Source organism: Rattus norvegicus, chromosome X, assembly GCF_036323735.1.
Source record: "Rattus norvegicus strain BN/NHsdMcwi chromosome X, GRCr8, whole genome shotgun sequence".
NCBI classification, from domain to species: Eukaryota; Metazoa; Chordata; class Mammalia; order Rodentia; family Muridae; genus Rattus; species Rattus norvegicus.
The window spans coordinates 81,638,441-81,665,278 of record NC_086039.1 but is presented as its reverse complement, the minus strand read 5'-3'; the positions used below and the strand labels follow the sequence as shown (position 1 = coordinate 81,665,278).

General features: G+C 37.9%; 1 protein-coding gene across 4 annotated transcripts; it reads left to right on the top strand.

Annotated features, from left to right (window-relative positions):
* The first annotated feature begins 3,885 nt into the window (after positions 1-3,885).
* On the top strand, positions 3,886-19,695 carry Satl1 (spermidine/spermine N1-acetyl transferase-like 1). Of its 4 annotated transcripts, NM_001163543.1 has the most exons (6): positions 4,232-6,061; positions 9,767-9,818; positions 17,109-17,189; positions 17,632-17,733; positions 18,598-18,638; positions 19,391-19,691. In NM_001163543.1, exons 1-6 carry the CDS (start codon positions 4,232-4,234, stop codon positions 19,559-19,561), a joined length of 2,277 nt encoding a protein of 758 aa, NP_001157015.1. In that variant the 3' UTR covers positions 19,562-19,691. The 4 variants fall into 4 exon arrangements, with proteins under 4 accessions (XP_063135960.1, XP_038955510.2, XP_063135959.1 ...); XM_039099582.2 differs by lacking the exon at positions 17,109-17,189 and having other exon boundaries at positions 3,890-6,061; positions 19,391-19,695; XM_063279889.1 differs by lacking the exon at positions 18,598-18,638 and having other exon boundaries at positions 3,890-6,061; positions 19,391-19,695.
* Positions 19,696-26,838: the final 7,143 nt, after the last annotated feature.

Below are 26,838 nucleotides of genomic sequence, written 5' to 3'. Positions count from 1 at the left end.
CCAAATGCAGTCTCCCTTTTAAATTTTGTCCTAGGTCATTTTGAGCCTCAAAAGTCTCAGGTTTTTTTGTTGTCCCAGATGACTACCTGCAAGAACGAATGACCCACTTTTGATGTGGGCTAGTCCCCAGTGAGGACTTTTAGTCTCACCACTGTCTATATGGTTAAGCACATTGTATATAGGACTAAGCATCCCCAAGGGGCCAGCATTGAGGCAGATCAGAGGCCATATATCATCACATAGCAATGGTTGGTGGAGAGACCCCCTACATGGATGAGGCCCTTTTTATGTCTGCCATCTCAGTCCCTGCTCTCCTTCCTGTCTGCACTTGTGGCATAATGGCATGTCTTCCCCTGGCCCCAAATCCCATAGTCTGCCTGTCTTCTAGGAGGTCTTCCCTAAGCAGGGACACGCGTGAGACCTCATGCTAATACCCATACCAGCTGGGACCCCCACAGAGCTCAGCAGACATGAGATCTATCCTACCTTGCCTGAGCATCATCCCCCTTCCAGTCTGTACCTCCACCTGCATCTGTGGTAGAGCGGGGTGCTTGCTCCCCTACTTCCACCCCACAGCCTGCCTATCTCTCAGGAGGTCTGCCCCAATCAGTGACACATGAGAACTCCTCTAGCCAGGGACACAGGAGGCCTGCTCTAACCAGGGGAACAGAAGGCCTGCCCTAAACAGAGACAGAACTGCCTGACTCCCAGGATACCAACTCTAAACAAGGTCACACAGTTCTACCTGCCTCCAAGGAGGCCTGTTCTAATCCGAGGCCAGTTAATACCAGAGATGATCAGCTGTTGGAAGGCAAGCAGAAAAATATAAACAATGGAAGCCAATATAATTTGGCACCATTAGAATCCAGTTCTACCACAGTAAGCCCTGGATACCCTAACACACATGAAAAGCAAGATTCTGACCCAAAATCCCATCATATAGAGTTGATAGAGGCCTTTAAGTAGGAAATAAATAACTCACTTAAAGAAATACAGGAAAACATAGGCAAACAGGTAAATCCCTTTAAGAGGAAACAAATAAATCCTAATGAGCACAGAGACAGTATCTAAATTAACAAAATCAGAAATGAAAAGGAAGACAAAACAAAAGAAACTTCTAAGGAAATTCAAAAAAATCATCAAGTCCTATGACAAAAGCCTATACTCAACAAAACTGAAAAATTTAGATGAAATTGGACAATTTTCTAGACAGATAACAAGTACCAAAGTTAGATCAGGATCAGATAAACCATCTAAAGAATACCATAATCCCTAAGGAAATAGAAGAAGTCATTAAAAGTCATTAAAAGACTCCCAACCAAAAAGCCCAGGGCTAGGTGGCTTTAGCTCAGAATTCTACCAGACCTTCAAAGAGGAGCGAATACCAACACTCCTCAAACTATTCCATAAACTAGAAACAGAAGGAACACTACCTAATTCATTCCATGAAGCCACAATTATGGAAACCGCATGAAGACCCAACAAAGAAAGAGAATTTCAGATCAGTTTTTCTTATGAATATTGATGCAAGAATACTCAATAAAGTTCTTGAAAACATAATCCAAGAACACATCAAAAACAACACTTACCATGGTCAAGTAGGCTTCATCCCAGGGATTCAGGACTGGCTCAATATACAAAACTCCATCAATGTAATCCACCATATAAAAAACTCAAGGAAAAAGTTACATGATCATATTATTAGATGTTGAAATAGCCTTTGACAAAATCAAACACCACTTCATGTTAAAAGTCTTGGAGAAATCATGAATTTATGACACAAGCCTAAAAATAATAAAGGCAATTTACAGCAACAGACAACAGAGAAAAACTTGAAACAATCTTAATAAATATTAGGGACAAGACAAGGATGCACACTCTCCGCTTATCCACTCAATATAGTACTGGAAGTGCTAGCTAGAACAATTAGACAATAAAAGGAGGTCAAGGGGATTAAAATTGAAAGAAAGAAATCAAGGTATCCCTATTTGAGGATAATATGATAGTGTACAGAAGCGACCCCCAAGATTCTACCAGAGAAATTCTACAGTTGATAACTTCAGCAAAGTGCCGGGATGTAAAATTAAAGCAAACAAATCAGTAGCCTTCATCTATACAAATGATAAATGGTCTGAAAAAAATTAGGGAAACAAAACAGTTCACAATGCCACAAATAATATAAAATATTTTGGTGTAACTCTAACCAAGGAAGTGAAAGATCTTTACGACATAAAAATTCAAGTCCCAGAAGAAAAAAATTGAAGAAGATCTCAGAAGATGGAAAGATCTCCCATGCTCATGGATTGGTAGGTTTAACATAGTGAAACTTACCAAAAGCAATCTACAGATTCAAGGAAATTCCCATCAAAATTCCAAAATAATTCTTCACAGATATGGAAGAGCAATTCTCAACATCATATAAAAAACAAATAACCCAGAATAGCCAAAACAATGGTCAATAATAAAAGAACTTCTGAGGGAATCAACATCCCTGGCCTCAAGCTGTACTGCACAGAAATAATAATAAAAACTGCATGGTATTGGTATAGAGACAGACAAGTTGATCAATGAAACAGAATCTAAGGCACAGAAATAAACCCACATACCTATGGAAACTTGATCTTTAACAAAGAAGCAAAACCCATCCAGTGGAAAAATGGTGTTAGTATAACTGGTGATCTTCATGTAGAAGAATGGAAATTGATCCATATTTATCATCTTGTACAAAACTCAAGTCCAAGTGCATCAAGGACCTCAACATAAAACCAGATACACCGAATCTAATAAAAGAGAAAGTGGGAAAGAGCCTCGAACACATCTGCATAGGGCGAAATTTCCTGAACAGAACACCAATGGCTCAGGCTCTAAGATCAACTATTGACAAGTGGGATATCATAAAATTGCAAAACTTCTGTAAGGCAAAGGGCACCGTCCATAGGACAAAATGGCAACCAACAGATCAGGAAAAGATCTTCACTAACCCAAGATCTGATAGAGGGATAATATCCAAAATATATAGAGAACTCAAGACTCCAAAGAAGTTAGCCTCTATAAAACCAGATAACCCAAGTGAAAATAGGGTACAGAGCTAAACAGAGAATTGTCAACAGAGGGATCTTGAATGGCCTGAGAAGCACTTAAGAAATGTTCAACATCCTTAGTCATCAGGAAAATGCAAATCAAAATGACCCTAAGATTCAAACTTACAGGAATTGGAATGGCTAATAAAAAAAAATCAAGTGACAGCACATGCTGGTGAGGATGTGGAGAAAGAGGAATACTCCTTCACTGCAGGTGAGATTGCAAACTGGTACAACCACTCTGGAACTCAATCTTGTGGTTTTTCAGGAAATCAGGAATGGTTCTACTTTAAGACCTAGCTATACAGCTGTATAGAAGTATCTGGGCTTATACCCAAAAGATGCTCCAACATACCACAAGGACATGTGTTGCACCAGGTTGAGAGCAAATAGCCAGAAACTGGAAACAACCAAGGTGTCCCTCAACTGAAGAACGGATAGAAAAAATGTGGTTCATTTAAAAATGGAATGTTATTTGGCTATTAAAAACAAGGACATAGTGAATTTTGCAGGAAAATCAGTGGAACTAGAAAATACCATTCTGAGTAAGGTAACTCAGACTCTAAAATACATGCACTTACCTCACTGATAAGTGTATATTTGCAAAAAGTATAGAAAATCCATGATATACCCCACAAACTGTAAGAAGTTTAACAAAAAGAAAAGCCCAAGTGAGAATGCTCCAATCTCACTTAGAAGGGATAACAAAATAATCATGGGAGGCAGTGTGATGGAGAGACTTAGGCCAGAGAGAGGAGGGGAATCTGGCATTGTGACTTCAACATTATGATGCAGTTCTGTGTGGTGGGGGGAGGGGTAATGTGGTAACACTCTCCCAGGATCATTTTGTTCTTCTTCTTCTGGCCTGTTGGCAGGGAAAGACCAGATGGCAGGCTGAAATCCAGCGAAGCTTGTAGCTGTGGTATCTGGTGAAGTCACCTCCAGTGAATCAGAGGCTTTAATCCTTCTTCAGGTAATCATCTTTGTTTCTCATTCCCATCATGACAGAGGACTATCTCCAAGTCTGAGGTGAGACCAACTGGAAACATCTGAAAGCTTCCCATCACAGTGCTGTAGTCAAAGTATCCTGTTCTATCAAGACTCTTACAAGCCAATCAGTTGTTTACCAGCCGATCATTTGTCAGTCAGTCATGGATCCATCAGGCAAGAACCAATCAGGTATGACTCAGTCAGGTTTAAGCCAACCAGTTATGAGCCCACCAGGCCCAGGCCCATACAACATGCAACAACCAGGGCCAAGCCAACCATACACGAGCCAGCCAAGCATGAACCAACCAAGCACGAACAAACCAGGTGTGACAAGACCAGTCTCATGCCAACTAGATATAAACCAACCAGGCCTGGGCCAATCAAATATAAAACAATCATGGACAAGCACAAACCAACCAGGCATATACAAAACAGACCTGAGCCAACAAAGTATGAGAGAGTCAGACCCAAGACAAGTGGGTATGAAACAATTAAATTCAAGTCAACCAGCAGCCATGAACCAAACAGGTCTATGGCAACCAGGCCCACCTACTCCCAATATGAAACAAATAAACACATGGCAATGGGACCCAGAGTATTCAGGCAGGGGACCACCAGACATGTGGCAAATAACCCAAAATAATCAGGGAACAAAGCAATCAGATACAGTGCAACAAGACCCAAGCTATGCAGGACAGAAACAACCAGACACATGGAAACAGGATCCAGGAATGAAAGAAACAGATTTATGGCAATGGGGGCCAAGCCCCCCAAGTATGAGACAAACAGATGCATGGCAATGGGACCCAGACCACCCAGGCAGCAAACAATCAAATTCATGGCAACCACAACTAAATCCCTCATCTCCCAGACAATTCAACTTGAGACAAGCAAGTCCCACTGATCAAGGTATGAAGCAATCTGATATGTGTCAACCAGGCCCTAGTCAACAAGGCAACAGACAATCAAGCACAGGGCAACAGAGCCCTGGCCAACAATGTACAAGACATTCAGTCACATGGCAAGCAGGTCCTAGCGAAGAAGGAAAGAAACTGTCAGGTGCGTGGCAAGTGGGCCTCAATCATTCAGGTATGGAGCAGTTTAACACATGTCAAACAGGCTTCAGCCAACCGTACAACATGTGTCAATTAGGACCCAGCCAATCAAGCATGAAAGAATTGGACATGTGGCAATCAGGCAGCAGCCAACCAGACATGAAAGATCTGGATGTATGGCAATCAGGCACCAGCCAACCAGGCATGAAACAGATGGATCCATGGCAATGGAATCCCAACTACCTAGTCAAGACACAATCAGACAAATGGCCACCAGGCCCCAGCCCTCTGGATATAAGACAATTGGATTCATGGCAACCAGGTCAATCTGGCATGAAATATTCAGACTCAGGGCCATGGGATCCAAGCCGGCCAGGTATGATACACTCAGATTTATGGCACCCAAGTCTCAGCCAATTAGGCACAAGACAATTTGATACATGGCCACAAAATTACAACATGCCTGGTGTAAGACAATTATACACATGGCATCCAACGCCAAGTTACTCAAGCACAAGACAATCAGAAAAATGGCAAATCTACCCTGGCAACACAAACATGAAACAATCAGATAATTGGGAAACAGTGCCAAGGCAATCAGGAACCACTCAATTAGGGACAAATCAATTAGATACAAACCAACCTGATGGCACCAAATCAAACCAAGGAGTAAAGACACACTCAGTTAAATCTGAACCAAGTCCAAGCAAACCAGAGTTGACAGGTAGTTCATTAGACACTAGCCAATCAGACTTAAGTCAACTAGGCATAAGCCAACCCGGTAAAAGTCAATTAGAGCCAGGTGAATCAAGCATGAGTGAATTAAGTGAACGTCAACAAGGAGTGACACAATCAGTCCGGAAAAAAGATTCTTGTGCTTTCTACATAAGACCTGCTGAGCCTCAAGACTGCCCAGATATCCTGAGACTGATTAAAGTAAGCCTGTATCTTCTTATTACTTGGAAGTTAGTGATGGGCTGAAAGAACAACAGAAATGCATAGTCTAGATTTGGATAATAATAATAATAATAATAATAATAATAATAATAATAATAATAATAATAACTCTGTTCATTATGACACATATACATAATGTTGTCAAATCCTCTAAACCCCTTTAATCATCATTTTCAATAAAAAGCAAGATTATAGTAATTGCTATACCAAAAGACAGTTGTAGTGTTTTCTTTTATATGCAGAATATAAATTGTTTTAAAAAATATATGAGACATTGAGAAGGGAGATAGCTCAGTTGGCAAAGCTTATCTAGAAGACTGTTAACATGTACATGCCGTGAGTCTAAGGAACTGAGTGAATATTTTCTTATGTAATGTTTATTTTAATACCTTTCCTAGAAATCACACCAGTGCAGTGAAGTTGACAATGTAGTAACTATAGTTACAGTGATGGAATTTTGATGCATTGATGGCTATCATTCATGTGATACACAGATGTGTATATAGTGGTTTGCTTTGCGTTTTATGTTCATTTTTTCCAACACATGATTATTTATAAGTTTATAAAAATACTCTTTGAAAATTAATTTATTAGCTTGCCATCAAAATTCCTTAGCTAAAAGGCATCACTAAGAGGCATTGTGTAGCTTTGCATCAACATCATTGTAGCAGAATATAAATCTTTTCCTATGCCTGATCTTAAATATTATAATGTTTTTATGCTTAGAATGTTTTGCAGATACATACCAGACTAAATGACAGCTCCCTCATGGGAAATGTATGATCTTTCCAAGTTTGTACACATATGTTTACATTAAAAATCCAGAATACACTCAGAATATAGTAGTATTAAAGTAGGTGAAGCAAAGCAGTTACTTTTCTCAACAATAATTCTGCAAAATAAAAGTGCTACAACCAGAGTATTTAAATGTAATTTGAAAATTACTAGTATACTCACTGAAAATTTGTTCTGTTTGGGACTAAGCAAACAGATAGATTTAAGTGACTTGTTAATGCTGTGAGACTATTATAAGTTTACCCCATAATTCATTAATCACAATCTAGTGTTTGTGTTTTTACATATGAATTTATATACATGTGACCATTGTGTTACATAAGAGAGTTCTAATTTTCTCCCCTCAAGAAACAAACAGAGGTTCTTTCTTGAATTTCTATAGCAAAACAAATACTGTCTTTGTAGCATCAAAACTTGTCAATATATACCATAACTTGACATTTCGAATCACAGACCTAAGGTGTTTCAAATCTAAGTAATTTCAAAAGAAACCAACCATTACTTACATATTTCAAATAACTTTATCTTAGTCCAAATTTAGACTGTATCAGAATCTTCAATTCTGGGCAAAATTCTGTGGTTTTAAAAAGTTAAATAAAATTGTGGCAAGTTCATAAATACTAAAGATTGGTTTTAAAATGTAACGATTGTTTTTGTTTGTTTGTTTGAGACAAGGTATCTCTTCGTACCTGTAGTTGTCCTAGAACTCACTATGTAGACAAGGCTGACCTTGAACTCATAGAGATCCACCTGCCTCTGCTTCCCAAGTGCAAAGATTAAAAGTGTATACCCTATATCTGGTGTTAAAATCTAATTTTTAAAACAAATCTTATAGCAAAGTTTAAATTTATTTATACTTTCTGTACATGTGTTTGCTTGCAGCCAAGTATTGTAATAAGTAACCAGTTATAAACCTTTTTATTTGAGATTATTATTTATGTTAAATAATTCAAAAATTAGTCTTCTTTGCACACATTAAATAACAATTATTTGATTTAAAAATATTGAAATATCCAAAGTACTAGTGAAATTTTTAATATGGATTTATGGGAAATATACATTTATTAGAACTCTTATACATTAGTGGTGCTATATATAATGTAGTTACCACATAGTTGAATATGTTGTAAAAGTATGGTTATTCATGAACTCTGCTTTTCCTGCTGAGTTCCAACCAACCAATTCCATATGAAGAGCACATCTTTATAAAATGAGTGCTAACTGATATGGAAATAATGTAGTATGTACTGACTATGATATTAATAATGAAGACATGCTTATGCGTAGATTTTTTAGCACCTGGTATTCCCAGGCGGTCTCCCATCCAAGTACTAACCAGGCCTGACCCTGCTTAGCTTCTGAGATCAGACGAGATCAGTGTAGATTTTTTTAAATGAGCAGTTGTTTTGTCTTAGTTATATTTGCTGCTGCTGTGATGAAACACCATGACCAAAAGCAACTTGGGGAGGAAAGGTTGTATTTGGATTACATACCCTACATCACAGTCCACTGAAGGAAATCAGGCCAGAAACTCAAATAGGGCAGGAACTGGAAGCGTGCAGAGGCCATGAAGGGATGCTTGATTACTGCCTTGCTCCTGACTTGTTCAGCCTGCTTTTTGTGTAGGACACACAGCCCAGTGGTGGTAGCACGCCAGTGGTCGCCAACCCTCAACTCCCCACCCCAATCAATTAGTAATTAAGGCCTGAGAGGCTTGCCTACAGACTGATCTTATGAATGCATTGTCTCAATTGAAGTTCTGTCTTCTCAAATAACGCTAATCTGTGTCAAATCAACATAATAACAATATTAGAAGAAAAGTTTTTTAACTATTTAAAGGATATGAAATATGTATTTTCATGTGAATGACATGATTGCTTTTGCTATAGTAGATAGGAAATTGATTCATGAAGAAATTAAGATTTGATTGTTGTCTTTGTTCAGCTCATGTTTAGGCAGTCATTTTGGTGAGACTTCTTGGGTGTAACTTCTTACATTGCAAGAGACAAGCATTATATGGGAAGGTTTGGAGAGAGAAGTGATGTAATTATATTTTAATCTCAAAAGTAAATGAAAAAAAGTTTTCATAAAATTTCCAGCACTAGCAAAATGAAACTTAATCAAGAGTCCAGAAGTTCTCTAAAGTGCATGTAAGAATATCATGTTTGTTTTAAGGGATATTTCGAATCACTGAGCAAAAGATGAGTTATTCAATTAATGGCCCTGAGATGACAGGGTTTGGTGTAATGGTGACATTCTACCTCAGTATTTACACACAGGAATAAGCAGGCAAACAAAGCAAGTATTAAGAATGTAAGAGGAAAAACGTATGATTAATATCCTTACCAAAAACAAAGATACCAAAGGAGAAAAACAATAAATATGTTATAAGTCTACAAACATGAGATACGCACCAAAAAAGAAGGAATTAGGATGTACAAAAATAATAAAGACCACAATTTTAAAAAATACTTTTAAAGTTATACTAGCAAAATCCCAAGCAAACATGTTTCACAATTTTTTTCTGTAAAGTCATAATAAATAAATACTGTGACTGCCCAGAAACAAGTTTTTATTTTTACTTTCCAGGTTCCTGCTGAATTTAAAGCTACTAATCCAGAAAGTTAACATTCACATGACAGAGATATCAAATCTACCATCTGTCTGTCATTTCCCTACAATATGCCTTTCTATAATCTAGCTACCAACTACTTATCTACCTATTTTGCATTACATCATTTCAGATTTTAAATTTCTTCATAATGGAAATCAGATCTGACTTCTTTTTAGCACAACCTAGCATTCCTGTGCATGTAAATGTTCAATAAATACTTCAATGATTATATTTACCAAATCATCAGCTGAAACTTTTTTTTTCTGCTTTGACAGGAACTGGCTACCTATGAAGGCACGCAAGAAAAGGTGTCATTAACAGAACTGGGTAAGATGTTTTGTGTTAATCTTCATGCAGGCAAAAGCAGTGTGGGTGCATGCACACAGGGTGAATACCTAGGCATACAGAAGCAGCTGTCCTTGTTACAAAAGGTGTTCTTATTATTAATATGGATATATATAAGACACAAATTCCATAGCCTTTTCAGTGTTCCAATAATTTTCATTTTGCTTCTTTTTAACATGAAACAGTGCATGCCTTTACAGATGCAGTAGACTGCAAATGCATTTCAAAACAGATAATAAGAGGTTTGGCTTGTCTAAAGTGTTCCTTACATGCACTATATTGGTAGAAGCGTCAAAAAGGTTATTTCATTACATTTGGTAGCTAAAATATTAATGGAGAACGTAGAAAATTGTTATGAATTAGAATTTTTACACAGTAATAGAAGGCTAAAAGATGGTGAAAAATCATGATTGGCAAACACCACATAAAGAGAGTTACTTATTAAACTTTAGAAGAATAAGTGAAGGATAACCATTTAAAGTTGAATACTTAAGAATGTATGTAATCAACTAAGAACATTCTGAAAAATAATTTCTTATGCTCTGTGGAGACTTTTTACTCTTTTTATAGTGGGATATTGTGTTGAAGTTCAGTTTTTCTTATTTTTTTTTTACTACCTGTGCTTTTGTTTTCAACTAGATCTACAAACCAGGGCCACATGTAATGTCTTGAAGGGTTTATTTTTTCATTTTCTTCTAAGAGTTTTCTACTTTTAACATCTACCTTGAGGTCTTTGATCTCTTTCGAGGTATATTTTGAATATGGCAAAAGGTGAGGGTTCAACTTTTTTATTTTATAAATAGAAATAAAGTTTTCACAAAAGAATTTATTGGAAAGTCAGTCTTAATGGTTTTGGCACCCTATATAAGTTTGTGAGTATTTATTTTATAGCCCTGTTTATGTTTGGCTTGTCTACATATTAGGCCTCTTTCCAGTATCACACTGTTTTAATTACTGTAACATTATAGTAAATCTCAAAATTAAGCAACAAGCATCCTCTGACTTTATTCTTCTGTTTTAAAGTTGTTTGGAATATTTTGAGTCCTTTGGAATCTGTACGAAGTTTTTAAAAAGGATGGTAGGTGTGGTGGTTTAAATGAGAATGGCCCCTAGTTTGTGGACTACTGAGGAAGGATTAGGAGGTGTGGTCTTATTGGAGGAAGTATGTCACTGGTGATGGGCTTTGAGGTTTAAAAAGCCTATATCAGGACTGGAGAGATGGCTCAGTGGTTAAGAGGACCCGACTACTCTTCCAGAGGTCCTGAGTTCAATTTCCAGCAACCACATGGTGGCTCACAACCATCTGTAAAGAGATCCGATGCCCTCTTCTGGTGTGTCTGAAGACAGCTACAGTGTACTTATATATAATAAATGAATAAATCTTTAAAAAATAAAATAAAATAAAAAGCCTATATCAGGCCCAGTGACACACACACACACACACACACACACACATTCTCTCCCTCTCCCCCTCCCCCTCCCTCTCCCTCTCAGCATGAGGATCAGGATGTAGTTCTCAGCTACTGCCCCAGTGCCATCCATGCCATGAACCGTGCTCTCTACCATGATGATAATGGACTAAACCTCTGAAACTGTAAATAAGCCCCAATTAAATATTTCCTGTTGTAAGAGTTGCATTGGTCATTGCGTCTCTTTGTACCCATGGATCAATGACTAAAACAGGGGCCTAATAGGCCATTATAGTAGGAAGAGTGTACTGCTGAGAGTGATTTAGACTACGTGAGCCATGATCAAGAGCTGTCAGAGGGAAAGAATAATTGGCCCAGAAACTATTTTGGGGGTATTTTGACAAAGAATATGGGTGCTTGTCCTTTGTCCTAAGAATCTACCTAAGGCTAAGTTGATGAGTTGTGGATTAATGGCCTTGGAAGAGATTTCAAAAGAGCCTAATATTGACTGTGTCACATGGTTATTGGTGATCACTTTTATCTAGATCTGCAATGAAAAGAGTTTAGTAAGGCAAAGAGAAATACAAAATGTGTAGTTTAAAGAGAAAAGGCTCACCAAGAAATATAATGATGGAGTCATGTCTTGTGCTCAAAGAGATGTGAAATTTAAAGAAAGGCATGATTTGAAATGAAATAAAGGAAGTAGTATCCCCACAAGCCAAGTTTCTAACTTTTGCGTAGAAATTAAAGAAAAACTGAAGTTTAAGCAGTCAAAATAATCCATCAAAGCAGTGCAGATATAAATGAATGAGGGGGTGGGTTCCAGCATAGTAAGCAGAAATAGAAATAGGTTCTTGGAGTCAAGAAGAATATAGGAGGACTGTCCATGGTGGTGCATATCTTTAATCCCAGCATCTGGGAGGCAGATGCATGTAGATCTCTGTGAGTTCAAGGCCAGCCTGGTCTACATAGTGAATTCCAGGACAGCCAGGGCTACATAGGAGGCTCTGTTCATAAAGGTAAAAATCTCACAAAATTATAGGAAATGATTATGGAATCTCCCTCTGTGACTAAGGAAAGCTACTGAGAGGCCAGACATGTGGTAGGGGCAGAGAGTGGGAAGGTGTGTCCTGCATTGTGACCTGGAGAGTCCATTGTATGAGGTTGTGAAAGTGAAGCCTGGAATTTAAGACCCCAAGATGTTGGAAATCCCAGAGTCATAAGATACCTACCAAGGAGAGCTGCAAACAGAATGTAGAACCAACCAAAGAGGAAAAGATGCTACAGACAACAAAGTTGAAAGGAGTTGGAGGTTTAACCAGTGCTCTGACATCAGTCATGGAAATGCAGAATTGGAAGTTTGCCCTGCTAGTTTTCAGGCTTGCTTTGGTCCAGCAGGTCCTCCCTATTTTCCCTTTCCTCCCTCTTACAATAATGGACCAATCCTCTAAAACTCTAAGTCTGCAATTAAATGCTTTCTTTTATGAGTTACCTTTGCCCATGATATCTCTTCACGACAATAGAACAATAACTATGACAGTGGACTTTAATGAGCTGCATTGAATATGTAAATAAATTATGTTAATATCAATATCATAACAATGCTAAATCTTATTACTCATAACAGTCCTTCAACTAACTTAAGTCTACTGAAATTTATTTTAGTAATACTTTATATTTTTGAATAGATAATATTACCCCTTTATCCACAGTGATAGGTTCCAAGGACCATGGATGCCTGACATGCAGATAGTACCAAACATCACAAATATACAATAAATTTCCTTAGGTGGACTTAAAAGAAAATTTAATGAAAATTAGATATTGAAAAAAATGATATGTAATAGGACAAACATAATTGACTAGTAGGTCAATATCATTTAAACCATGGGTATGTTCTGACTTTCAGATAGTAAGAGCCCCATTTTCATTTCTGATCTTAATATTTGTACCCTTTCTTGTTCTTTTTCAGTCTAGCCATCAGTTCTGTTGGCTTATTCAAATAGCCAGTTTGGGGGTCCTTAAGTTTTTTTCTATTTTTCTCAACTTATTTATATCTGTTAAAATTGATTGTCTTCCATAGGAAACATCAGGGCTTACGTAGCTTTGTTTACCTCTTTAAGGCATTTATTAAGTTCTTTTCTGAGATTTCATTCTTTCTACAATATAGGAATTTGCAACTACTCATTTCTGTGAGCACTACTATCACTCTATCACTGCATTCAATAAGCTTTTTTGTGATGTTTTCATTTTCAAGTATTTCTAATTATTGTTAGAATGTCATTTTTATGATTTATATCTTCTTCCTGTAGGCATACTTTACCACATCAATGGTTTCAACAAAATTGCATCTTGACTATTTTAAAGTTATTTACGGCAGCAATACTTCCTGGTATTTATTCATTAACTGATCGTCAAGCTAGGAACAGAACCTAGGATCTTTTGCATGTTAGGAAAGTGCTCCATAATTGAGTCACATTTCAAGCCCTTTGATTAAGTTCTTCACTCATTGTTTAAATGTATGAATGATTTAGTTTTCACATATTTCTGAACGTGTGTGTGTGTGTGTGTGTGTGTGTGTGTGTGTGTGTGTGTGTGTGTGTAAAACATACCTGCATTATTTTAGTCTTTTAACTTTTATATCCTAGACACTTGGGAAAAAGTTTGTCTCCATGAACATTGTTTTATTCATGTACATGGTGGCTTGAATGCGAATGGTCTCCATTGGCTCATATGTTTAAATATTTGGTCCTCAGTTGGTAGAACTGTTTGGGAAGGATTGGAGGTATGGTCCTATTGGAGGACCTGTGCCACTTGGGGCAAGCTTTAGGGTTTCAAAAGATTCATACCATTCCCAGTGTATTGTCTCTGTCTCCTGCTTATGGATTAAGATGTGAGCTCTCATGTGCCATGCCACTATGCTTTTTGTTTTGTCATCATTGACTCCAACCCTCCAAAACTTTCAGCTGAATTAAATGCTTTCCTTTTTAAGTTGTTTAGTAATGGTGCTTTAATACAGCAAGAGAAAAGTGACCAAGACAGAAGTCCAGTTGGTCTCTAATATTACCCAGTAATCCATGTCCTTAGTTTCAATCATGTTGCATTATATATTATTTAAATTAGAATATTAAAGTCTCATACTATTATTATATTGCTATGCATTTCTTCCTTCAGTTATATCAATGTTTGTCTCTTGGATATCAGAGTTGTAATTTTTTTACAAATATACATATACATATATATTTTTATAGATCTCTCCCTATACACACACACACACACACACATACACACACACTGTCTTCTTAGTGACTAGATATTTTTATAATATTGCAATGCCATTCTCTCCTCCAGTAATCTGTGATCTTATAATAATATAGCTACCCCTGATCACTTTTACCTACATTTGTATGCTATCTTTTTCCATCATTCCATTTTAATCCTTGTTTCTTTGAATCCAGAGGGTGTTTTTTGCAGAAAATAGCTTGTTGAATCTCTCAATCTCTCTCTCCTGGGTCAGGAATATGGCGCTGTGAGTAAAGATCTGATAACTTGAGTTTGATCCCTAAAACCTAGCATATGGGAAAGAAAGAACTTAGTTTTAGAAGTTATCCTCTGACTACCACTACCTCCACACAAACACACACTCACACACACACACACACACACACACACACACACACACATAAAAATGTAAAAAATAGTATCCGTTATGATCATCATTGTATTTAAACTGAGTGATATTTTTATACTTAATTATTCAAGAGTCACTTTCTGACATTTTTATCATTTTACTCATTTACATTTCAAATTATATCCCCCTTCCTGGTTACCCCTTCACAAACTCCCCCCCCCATCCCTTCTCTCCCCTCCCCTTTCCCTCTATGATAGTGTTCCTCCACCCACTCACCCACTCCCACCTCACCACTTTAGCATCCCTCTACACTGTGGCATCAAGCCTCCAGAGGACTAAGGGCCTCCCTTCCCATTGATGTCAGATAAAGCCATACTCTGCCATATATGCAGCTGGAGCCATGGGTCTCTCCGTGTGTACTCTTTGGTTAGTGGTTTAATCCCTGTGTGCTCTGTGTGGTCTGGTTGGTTGATATTTTTGTTCTTCCTATGGGGTTGCAAACCCCTTCAGCTCCTTCAGTCCTTTCTCTAACTCCTCCATTGGGGACCCCTTGCTCAGTTCAATGGTTGGTTGTCAGTATCTGCACTTGTATTGGTCAGTTGATGGTAGAATGTCTCAGGGAACAGCCATACCAGGTTCTACTTGGCATCAGCAATAGAGTTGGGGTTGGTGTCTGCAGGTGGGATGGATCCCTATGTGGGGCAGTCTCTGGATGACCTTTCCTTCAGTCTCTGTTCCATGTTTTGTCTTTCATTTGGACAGGAACATTTCTGGTTTAACAATTTTGAGATAGGTAGGTGGCCCCATCCCTCAACTTCTGATAGAATCACCATCCCTGACAGCAAGCTACACTACAAAGCAATAGTGGTAAAAACTGCATGGTATTAGCACACTCCTTAATCTCCTTCAATCCTTTCTCTAATTCCTCCAATGGGGACCCCGTTCTCAGTTCAGTCCTTTGCTGCTAGCATGCACCTCTGTATTTGACATGCTCTGGCTGACATTCTCTCTCAGGAGACAGCTATATCAGGTTCCTGTCAGCATGCACTTCTTGGCTTCATCAATATTACCTAGTTTCGGTGGCTGTATCCCCGGTTGGGGTAGGCTCTGAATGGACATTCCTTCAGTATCTGTTCCAAACTATGTCTCTATATCTCCACCTATGAATATTTTGTTCCACCCCTTTTAAGAAGGACTGAAGCTTCTGCACTTTGGTCGTCCTTCTTCTTGAGCTTCATGTAGTCTGTGGATTGTATCTTAGGTAATGTGAGCTTTTGGGCTAATATCCACTTATCAGTGAGTGAATACCATGTATGTTTTTTGTGATTAGGTTACCTCACTCAGGATGATATTTTCTAGTTCCATCCATTTGCCTATGAATTTCATGAAGTCATTGTTTTTGATAGCTGAGTAGTACTCCATTGTGTAGATGTACCACATTTTCTATATCCATTCCTCTGTTGAAGGGCATCTGATAACCCCCTTACTTTAAAGCCCCATTGTGTAATTTCACTTACCTCCACCTATGAGATCAGTGATCACACCCAAGAACTGCCTCCTAATAAACCTGCTTTTATCTACTTTTAATCTGTTCTATATCTGGCATTCCTGAGGGAAAGCAAATGTCTATCATGTGTGTTCCCATAGAAACACAAAGCAGGAGTAGGGTGAGGGCAAAGGGAGGGATGGCTGGAGAGAGGAAGGGAGGGAAGAGAGAGAGTGAGTGAGAGAGAGAGAGAGAGAGAGAGAGAGAGAGAGATTTTCCATACAAGAAGTACAAGCAGGAGTAGATCCATTTAATTTAATTTTAATTTCCTGGATGTCACTTCAGTTGATGGTGGTTGGAATAATGGTTGTCAGCCCCTATGCTTTCATCTGAACAATCTGAATGGAAGTCTAGTTAGAACATAAAAACCTACATTAAGGACGAGATCAAGCAGGCTTCAACAATCTACTCCAGAAATACAAGCTGTCATTCTTTCAGATACCTGCTAGAAAACTCAAAGGGAGATAGGGCAGATATGTGATATCACACTTATGCTACATTTAGGCAAAATAACTGCAGATACTAGCCAGACTCCTAAAAGTTGTAAATGTTAAAACAGTCACTTCCGACAGTTGCTCCTAGCATTGGTGCTGTGCATGCAGGAAGAAGTGGTGCTGCTCCTTGCTATTTTGTCATCTTTGCTCACTTATAAACTTTGATATATTGTATGTGACTTGGAATTTCAGATTTATTCAAGGATGGTTTTGGGGAAAAACCACTTTTCTACTGCCTGGTTGCTGAAGCGCCCAGTAAACAAGCAGAATCAGGTAAAATAAACCTTTTGTCTCTTAGTCTGTAACATATTTTCTGTATCCAAAAACAGAGCTAACAGTTAACAAGTGGAGATTTTGTAAATAGTATTAAGCAGAGGACTACAATGTACAAAACTAGAGTACTTTAAAATAATACTACGTTGTCACTCTAATTATAAAAGTATTAAAATTGTGAGAACAAGTATCAAGGTACAGACTTTTTTTTTTCCTGGAAGTACATAGAGTTTTTTTTCAGACTTTCTTTTAAAGGCTTTATTAGAAGAAATGTGAACTTTCTGTCTATTATGTATTTACGCACTGACTTTGTCCAGCAACCACCTACTGCTTTAACAGTTAAAGCAGCAAAAAATAAACACCCTTTTGTTTTCTATTTGGAAACATGTATTCTTACAACTAAAATTATCAGCCTCTTTGTCCACACTCTTCTCTCTTCCAGGAGTAAAAATTATTGGATTTGCCATGTACTACTTCACTTACGACCCACGGATTGGCAAACTGCTTCACCTGGAGGATTTTTATATCACTGAAGATTATCAAGGTAAACCTACAATCATATTACTTGCAAACAAGAAAAATTTTCTAAGTTACATTCTAATGTAAGGGCTACAGATAAGCCTTTTCACTAGAGTTATGAGTTTTAACTTATTTGGATAACTCATTTCCATTTCTTAAGCATGATCAGGATCCTAGTGCCGTGAAGACAAAATCACAAGTTAGAAAATATTTCATCAATATACTCAAGCAAGCTATGCAGTTCCAACTAATAATTTTTAGATATATTAATTATATGTATATAAGTACACTATATTTGTCTTCAGACACACCAGAAGAGGGCATTGGATCCCATTACAGATGGCTGTGAGCCACCACATGGTTGCTGGGAATTGAATTCAGAACCTCTGAATGAAAATTCAGTGCTCTTAACCACTAAGCCATCTCTCCAGCCCAACTAATTTTGTTATCTGTAAAATAATTTTATGTTTTAGTTTGTTTTTAGTAGACATAGATAAGAAATATGCCCTGTTGTAAGAAAACAGTGAAGGCCAGCATAATGACACACACGTTTAATTCCAGTACTTGGGATGCAGAGGCGGGTGGATCTCAGTGAGTTCGAGTTCTAAGCCATCCAACAAATGATGGTCAGACCCTTTCTCAAGAAAAAGAAAGAATATAGTGACACTCATTTTATTCAGCACAGATTTTTAACATAAAACCAATCTCTTTTGTACTTGCATTGTTGCCAGGCTCCAGTAAAATAAAAGACAATTTAAAGCATATATTTAGAATATATGACAACCATAAACAAAGTTTGATCTTATATTGCTTTAAAATCGAAGTAAATCACAAGTTAAGTAAAAATTCTCAACATAATAGCCTTTCTTTGACCATATCCATTTAACAGGTCTAGGTATTGGGGCTGACATGCTGAAGAAGCTAAGTCAGGTATGTATTATAGTTAGTATTGATAGTCTATATATTATCCTTTTCTTCATGAAGAACTATTTAATGGGCCATATATTAGGTAATTAATCTTATTAATTAAATATACCAAGACTGGTTTAGTCTTGGTATATTTATTGTTGGTAAAATGCTTGCCTTGCAAACACCAAGAGTTAAATTTAATCCCCAGACCCCACAAAAAAGCCAGGAGTGGCAGCACACACTTTTTATGTGGCAAGGTGAGAGGTACACTTGTGTCTCTGGCTGCCACCCTAACCTACTTGGTGAAACTTTAGGCCAGTGAAAGACTTTTTCTCAAACAAAAAGTGGGTAGCACCTGAGAGGTAACATCCAAAGTTGTCCTCTGACAACCACTGCAGGCAGACACATGCACTCCAAATTCCCATCACTATATGCATTCACATGCACAAAACATTTTCATAATGTACTTCCAAAATTTATTAAAGTGGATTTTCAGGCTGAATGCTCAGATTCTATGTTATATTTAATTAATTGTATTCATATATAATGTATAAGCACACTATGTATGTTTTTATCATCAAGGATAAGGTGATTTTAAAATAAAATAGACACACAGTGTGATTTTCAATAATATAAGAGATACTTTTTTGCCCAAAAATACCCATTTCAAAATTGTTATACATATATAATATTATATATAATAAATCTTTAGTAAAATGTGAATGATTACACTGTCGAATAAGGACAATATCTACTTGTTTGTTTTAAAACAGATAGCCATAAACACCGGATGTAGTGGCATGCAGTTTCTTGTCATCATTTGGAATCAGGATTCTGTTGAGTATTACACTCGCCTAGGGGCTTTAGACCTTTCCTGCGAGGAAGGCTGGCATTTGTTCAGATTTAACATGGAAGATCTCCTGGAACTTGCCGAGGAAGAATGAAAATGAAGACTAACAAACAACAGCAACAACAAAAACAGTAACAATTCATCCTAACGTAGGCATCAACATTTGAACGTCACCTGAGAAACAGCACTTTGATATCAAATGTTGTAAAATAAAGCAAGTGAACATAATACTCTTGTAGATATTTTACTTCTAAACAGACTTTTCAAGATACAGTCAATTCTCCACCATTCAAACTAAATACTAATGGCTAGTAAAAGTTCTGATAATCTGCTTGATTGCATCCTTTGAAACCCACTTATATTGGGCTTGGAGTTTTTAGTTACTGTATGTCATCAAATGTACAATGGTGATATTTTCACATTTTCACATGGCTGTAATTAAGCACAATGCTCAAATGGCATTTTCTTAAGGATTTATATTTTATATATGATGAAATACAGCTATTTAAGTAGAAAGAGGTAGGTATGGGGTTTAAAATTTATTTCCTACAGTGAGGCTAATTTCTGAAGACCTTCCTTGTGAAAAACTAGTGATTGCTTATCTTGAACATTCAGTCCCATTGCCTCTTCACTATTGTCCCCTAAGCACATTCTATCTCTGAACATCTAGAGCTCTTTGGGTATACTTAGAGCAGATAGCACATTCAACACTGCTATTGTATTTGTGTGTATCCTGTCTGGTACAGTCACTTTATAGAAGTCCAATTATTTTGGAATAATAGAACCATATAGAACAATCATAAACATGTGATATATGTGTGTGTGTGCGTGCGTGTGCGTGTGCATGTGCGTGTGTGTGTGTGTGTGTGTGTGTGTGTGTGTGTGTGTGTGTGTTATACCCACCAAGGATTTTTATTGGCAAGAAATTACTTATTAAAAGAAATTGTGTGGGTTAAAATACTTATAGATTCTAAGGATAAGGGAATATAATAAATTAATAAATCTTATTTTGGAGAATTGGAAAAAGGTGACACTCAAATTATATTCAAAGTTTGGGTAGGAAACAAGAATGTGGAGTGAAACAAGACAATGGGATATACTGAAAGGAAGCAGCATAGGCAGTAAATATCATAAATGTACATTTCAATGAAGGTGCAGAAGAAGAAACATTAGAATATAAGATAGACTGCTACAAGAGACTTATGTGCTGGCCGCACATTGCATGGAGAGATGACTTCCTTCTCTGGTTCTCTGTCATTGGCTGCTTGCTTCAGTTGTCTTCCTGTTTTCTACAGTCATTCATGTTGACATTTGTTTTAAGTCTGGGTATTTCAGAGACCTCGAAGGATGCTGACATGTGGGAAAGATGCCATATAGAATAAAAAGGAATAAATTCTGATACAAATTTAAAAAAAGAATATAAGATAGAAGTTTTGATTTGATTCTATAAGCAACAGTGAACTACTGAAGTTTCCATTAAGACACCTACAGTTGTTGAATAAAGATCGTGTCTCTATAGGTTCTGGTATAGATATACACACAAATCTTCTGAGGAGACTCTAAGAAAGCAATTACTCTTCCAATGAAAAGGATTTAGGGATTATCCTTTGCACATTGTAGACTTGTACCTACATCTTCCTACTTTAAATAGGCTGCATGCTCCCTGGAGGTACAATAATCAACTTATGACTGAGATGTGCTAGAGATCATTGTGGAAAGTGTAGGTCTTGAAGTCACTAATGAAACACTGTGCTAACCATAGTCCATCTTATTTCTGGCTTTAAATATATTCTTATTGATGAAGATACCTGGTTCATATGCAAACAAAATACATTATGAAGTAAGAGAGAGCAGGATTGATGGTATGCCAGGAAGTTATTTTAACGCCAGGACAGTGATGATGAAGGTATCATAGAATGATGGGATTAGCAAATGGAAAACAATAGATTTGAGAAACAAGAAATAAGGGAAGTAGACAGTGAGTTTTAGGCACAATGACATTGAGATACTTTTCAAATGTCAAATCAATAAAAATGTTCATTAGAGGTGTAGGTTTGCCTAAAACATTGGGGAAAAACTGAGGCTATAATATGAATAATAACAAAGAAGTGGCTGCTCAAGTCAGAAGCTCATTGAATAAAAATGAAAGCATATAGCAGCAAACCATTGAACTGAGAACTGGGTCCCCATTGGAGGAGTTAGAGAAAGGACTGAAGGAGCTGATGGAGTTGCAACCCCATAAGAACAACAATACCAACCAACCAGAGCTCCCAGGAACTAAACCACCATCCAAAGAGTACATACACATGGACAGACCCATGGCTTCAGCTGCATATGTAGCAGATGATTGGCCTTGTTGGGTACCAATGGGAGGAGAAGCCCTTGGTCCTGCCAACCCTCAATACCCACCCCAGTGTAGGGGAATGTCACGGTAGAGAGGCGGGAAGGGGTGCGTTGTTGGGGAACACCCTCATAGAAGAAGGGGGATGGAGGATGGGATAGGGGGCTTATGGCCAGGAAACTGGGAAAGGGGATAACATTTGAAATGTAAATAAAAAATCCAATAAAAATTAAATTAAACTTAAAAAATGAAAGCATATGAAGACTGAGAAGAGATCATAAAGAGTGGAAGCTGAGAAGTCTCATACTTTAAGAGACAGAGCAACAGAAGCATGAAGAGTGACAAGAAATACAGGAGTCAGAGAAACAAAGGCATCAGTGAGTTTCAAGGAGGGAGTGCTGAACAGTGATTAATTACCTAAGAATTCAAGTAGGAATAGAAGCCAAGGTGCTGCAAGATTAAGAAAAGTTAAAACACAGAAAGATAGATAGGGGATTGATTATCTTTTTTAAATTTAAAAACTAAAATTTTCATTATAATAGTAAAGTCAAAATGACAGCATAGAAGTAGTTGGGTATTTAATACTATACCTGAAAACCTAATGCATCAAAGTAGCTCCACTCCTCAGTGAGTTCTCAGATGCTCAGAAAGCATCTTGGTTTTAATGTTATTTTATTGCTGTTGTACTACTACTACTACTACTACTACTACTACTACTACTACTACTACTACTATTATTATTATTATTATTATTATTAACTTTCTTTTTTTTTACACTCCAGATTTTATTCCCTCCTGGTCCACCTTCCGACTGTTTCATATCCCATACCTCTTCCCAACCCCATCTCCATAAGGATGTCCCCACCCACCGACCTCAGAACTCCCTAGGGCCTACAATCTCTTGAGGGTTAGGTGCATTTTCTCTGACTGAACCCAGACCTGGCAGTCCTCTGCTGTATATGTGTTGGAGGCCTCATCTCAGCTGGTGTATGCTGCCTGGTTAGTGATACAGGGTCTGACAGATCTCAGGTTAACTGAGACTGCTGGTCCCCCTAAATGGTTGCCCCCCTCCTCAGCTTCTTCCAGCTTTTCCCTAAATCAACCACAGGGGTCAGCAGCTTCTGTTCATTGGTTGGGTATAAATATCCGTATCTGACTCTTTCAGCTGCTTGTTGCTTCTTTTGGAGGGCAGTTATGATAGGTCCCTTTTTGTGAGCACTCCACAGCCTCAGCAATAGTGTCAGGCCTTGGGGTCTCCCCCTGAGTTGCACCCCACTTTGGGCCTGTCGCTAGACCTCTTTTTCCTCAGTCTCTTCTCCATTTTTGTGCCTGCAGTTCTTTCAGACAGGAACAATTATGGATCAGTTTTTTACTGTGGGGTGGCAGCCTCATCCCTCACTTGATGCCCTGTCTTTCTACTGGAGGTGAGCTCTACAAGTTCCCTCTCCCCACTGTAGGGCATTTCATCTAAAGTCCCCTTTGAGTCCTGAGAGTCTCTCACCTCCCAGGTCTCTGTTACATACTGGAGGGTCCTCCCAACCCCCTTCCTCCAGAGTTCACTTCCTCCAGAATGTTTTCATTCTTCTGCTGGCCCTCAGGGCTTTGGTCCTTTTCCCCCCCACCCAATATCAGATTACGTTCCCCTCCCCCACCCATTCCCTCCCAGATCCCTCCCTCCCTCCCCTATTGTGGTTGATTTCTTCTCCCTCTTAAGTGAGACTGAGGTGTTTACCTGAGGTTTTGATCTTAGCCATTGTGACTGGTGTAAGGGGGAATCTCATGGTCATTTTGATTTCCATTTCTCTGATCACTAAGAACTTTGAACATTTCTTTAGGTGCTTTGCTTCTCAGCCATTAGATTCCTCTGTTGTGAATTAGTTCTATACTCCATTTTTTCATTGGTTTGTTTGGTGTTTTGGTGGTTAACTTCTTGAGTTCTTTATATATTTTGGATATTAGCCCGCTATCAGATGTGGGGTTAGTGAAGATCTTTTCCCAATCTGTAGGTTGCTGATTTGTCCTATTGACTATGTCCTTTGCATTTCAGAAGCTTTCCAGTTTCATGAGGCCCCATTTATCAACTCTTGATCTCAGAGCATGAGTCAATAGAGCTCTCTTTAGGAAATTCCCCCCTGTGCCAATGAGTTCAAGGCTCTTTCCCACTTTCTCTTCTATTAGATTCAGTGTATCTGGTTTTATGTTGAGGTCCTTGATCCATTTGGACTTGAGCTTTGGGCAAGATGACAAATACAGGTCTATTTTCATTTTCCATATACAGACAGCCAGCTGGACCAGCACCATTTAGTGAAGATGCTTTCTTTTGTCCATTGTATGTTTTTAGTTTCTTTGTCAGAGATCAAGTGTGCATAGGTATGTGGTTTTATTTCTGGGTCTTCACTTCTATTCCATCAATCTGTCTGTTTCTGTACCAAGACCATAAGGTTTTATTGTTATTTTTTGGATATTTTTTATTTACATTTCAAATGTTATTTCCTTTCCCGGTCTCCTGGCCATAAGCCCCCAATCACATCCCCCTCCCCATCCTATAAAGGGTATTCCCCAGATATGGATGTCTCCTGAGAGTCAGAGCCAGAACATGTCAAATACAGAGGTGAAACCTCTTGAACTGAGAATGAGACCCCGGTTGGGAAAATTAGAGAAAGGATTGAAAGAGCTGAAGGGGTTTGCAACCCCATAAAAAAACAACAATGCCAACCAACCAGAGCTCCCAGAGACTAAACCACTACCCAAAGTCTATACATGGACTGACCCACATGGCTCCAGCTGCATATGTAGAGATGATTGGCCTTGTTGGGCACCAATGGAAGGAGAAGCCCTTGGTCCTACCAAGGTTGGACTCCCAGTGCAGGGAAATGTTGGGGAGGGGCAGGAAGGGGGGTGGATGAAAGGGGAACACACTTATATAAGAAGGGGAGGGTTGGGGAGGGGTATGGGATAGGGGGCTTATGTCAGGGAATTGTAATATAATTATATCAGTCCCTCTTTCCTTTCCTCCCTCAAAGTTCTCCAATATACCACTCTTTGCTCTTTTTAAAAATGTATGGCCTCTTTTATTAATTGTTAAATTCACATATACATACATATTCCTAAATGCATCAATACAACCTGTCCAGTCTATACCGTTACTGGTTTTCTGGACTGACCACTTGCTATTGGATAACCAGTTGGTGTGCTCTTCCCTGGGAAAGACTTTCTCCAGCTGTCAGCATTCCTTAGTTCCCTGTAGTTCTTTGGATTGCGTTGGTGCCTCCTGGCTTTTTCCTATCTACATTTAGCATGTCTATTGCTGTTGTCCACATTCCACATATCTCTATAATGTATTCTGATCATCTTTATCCACAACTTCCTCCAACTCTTTTGTGCTCCCTACTCAATCTGCCCCCTAATTTCATGCCATGTTTTTTTCTTATTTTGTATTTAACACTGAGTCTACTTAATTCTGCCTATATGCACATGAGTATAGGCAATCCAGTGGGGTATGGACATTCTACCACAGGCCACATGCCAAAGAAAAAAAAAATGACTCTCCCTCTGATAGCACCAATCAATCAGTGGACCATAGATCCTTGAATAGGAGGTAGGACCTCAGCATGGAGGGGAAGGGTTCCCCTATCTATGCTGGAATTTTGACTGACTTGATCTTGTACATGATACTGTCCATTTTAATATTTAAAACACCTGTAGATATGATGTGTATAGGTGTACTGTATCTCTGTTTGTATAGTAATACGTCAGTATAGGTACATTCATGCTACAAGTACATTTCGTGATTAAAACTTGTTTGAGGTATTTCTTATCCTCACTCTTGCATACACCAGGCTAGCCAACACTACACCCCATCTTCCTGTAAGATAGGAGCATTGAGATTGCAGAGGTGCACTGCTGTACTTGATATTACTTGGTTTCTGGGCATTTAGACTCAGTTCTTCATGCATTCATGGCAAGCCTTGGATCCACTAGACCATCTCTCTACCCCATTTTTAATGGTTTTGCACACAAAATATCTTGGTATGCTATGTAATGACATTTTATCCAATGTGAACTTGGGGAAGCACTTTCATTGTCTTGTGTTAACTTTACAAATCCCTGTCTTTTATCGACCACTCCTGAGATGCTGTTACTAACTATACTAGATATGTTGACATTGGATAAGGAAAATTGTTTTAACATGTATTACTGCTTCATAAAGTCTCTTGGTTTAGCAGCACCCTTTAATGGCATTAAATAAGTCATTTCCTAAGTAACAAATTTCTAATTAATTCTACCATTAAAATATCAAATTCAACCATATTTGTAGCATCTGAGCTGTCATCTATCCCCAAAGCATAAAACTTTAAATAAGTGGTTCCACACCCAATTTACGATTTCGCAAATTTGTTTCACTGTTCTCTTATTAGAAACAACTAATTTTAGAACTAGCTCTCCTTTTAAGGTTGTTATATTTGTCATAATCTCTATGTATTAAGAGACTCATTATAAATGAATGGTTTTAATTTGCTAGTAAATAATCTATCACAGAACTACAAGCTACTGCAATACAATAATTCATATGAGTTTGTTGAAAATCCAGACATTTTGGTTCTGCTGTATTGTCCTTACTAGAAGACCTTTGATATGCACCCAATTTTTAAGCATGGTTTTGGATATACAACCTTTTGAGATTATAATCTTTCAAAATTTACACAAATTTCCTACAAATTATGCAGAATGCTTTACTATTCATCTCAACAAAAAATGTTTTATTTTTCATTAACAATCTTCCTTCACTTGTACTTTTTCTATTTGTACTGTCTTCTTTTGAGATATTGTAGAAACCATGATAGAATTAAGAGAGTATGTTTACTACATGTTGACCTCCAGTTGAACCAGCACCATTTGCTGAAAATGCTATCTTTTTTCCATTGGATGGTTTTGGCTCCTTTGTCAAAAATCAAGTGCCCATAGGGGTGTGGGTTCATTTCTGGGTCTTCAATTCTATTCCATTGGTCAATCTGTCTGTCTCTGTACCA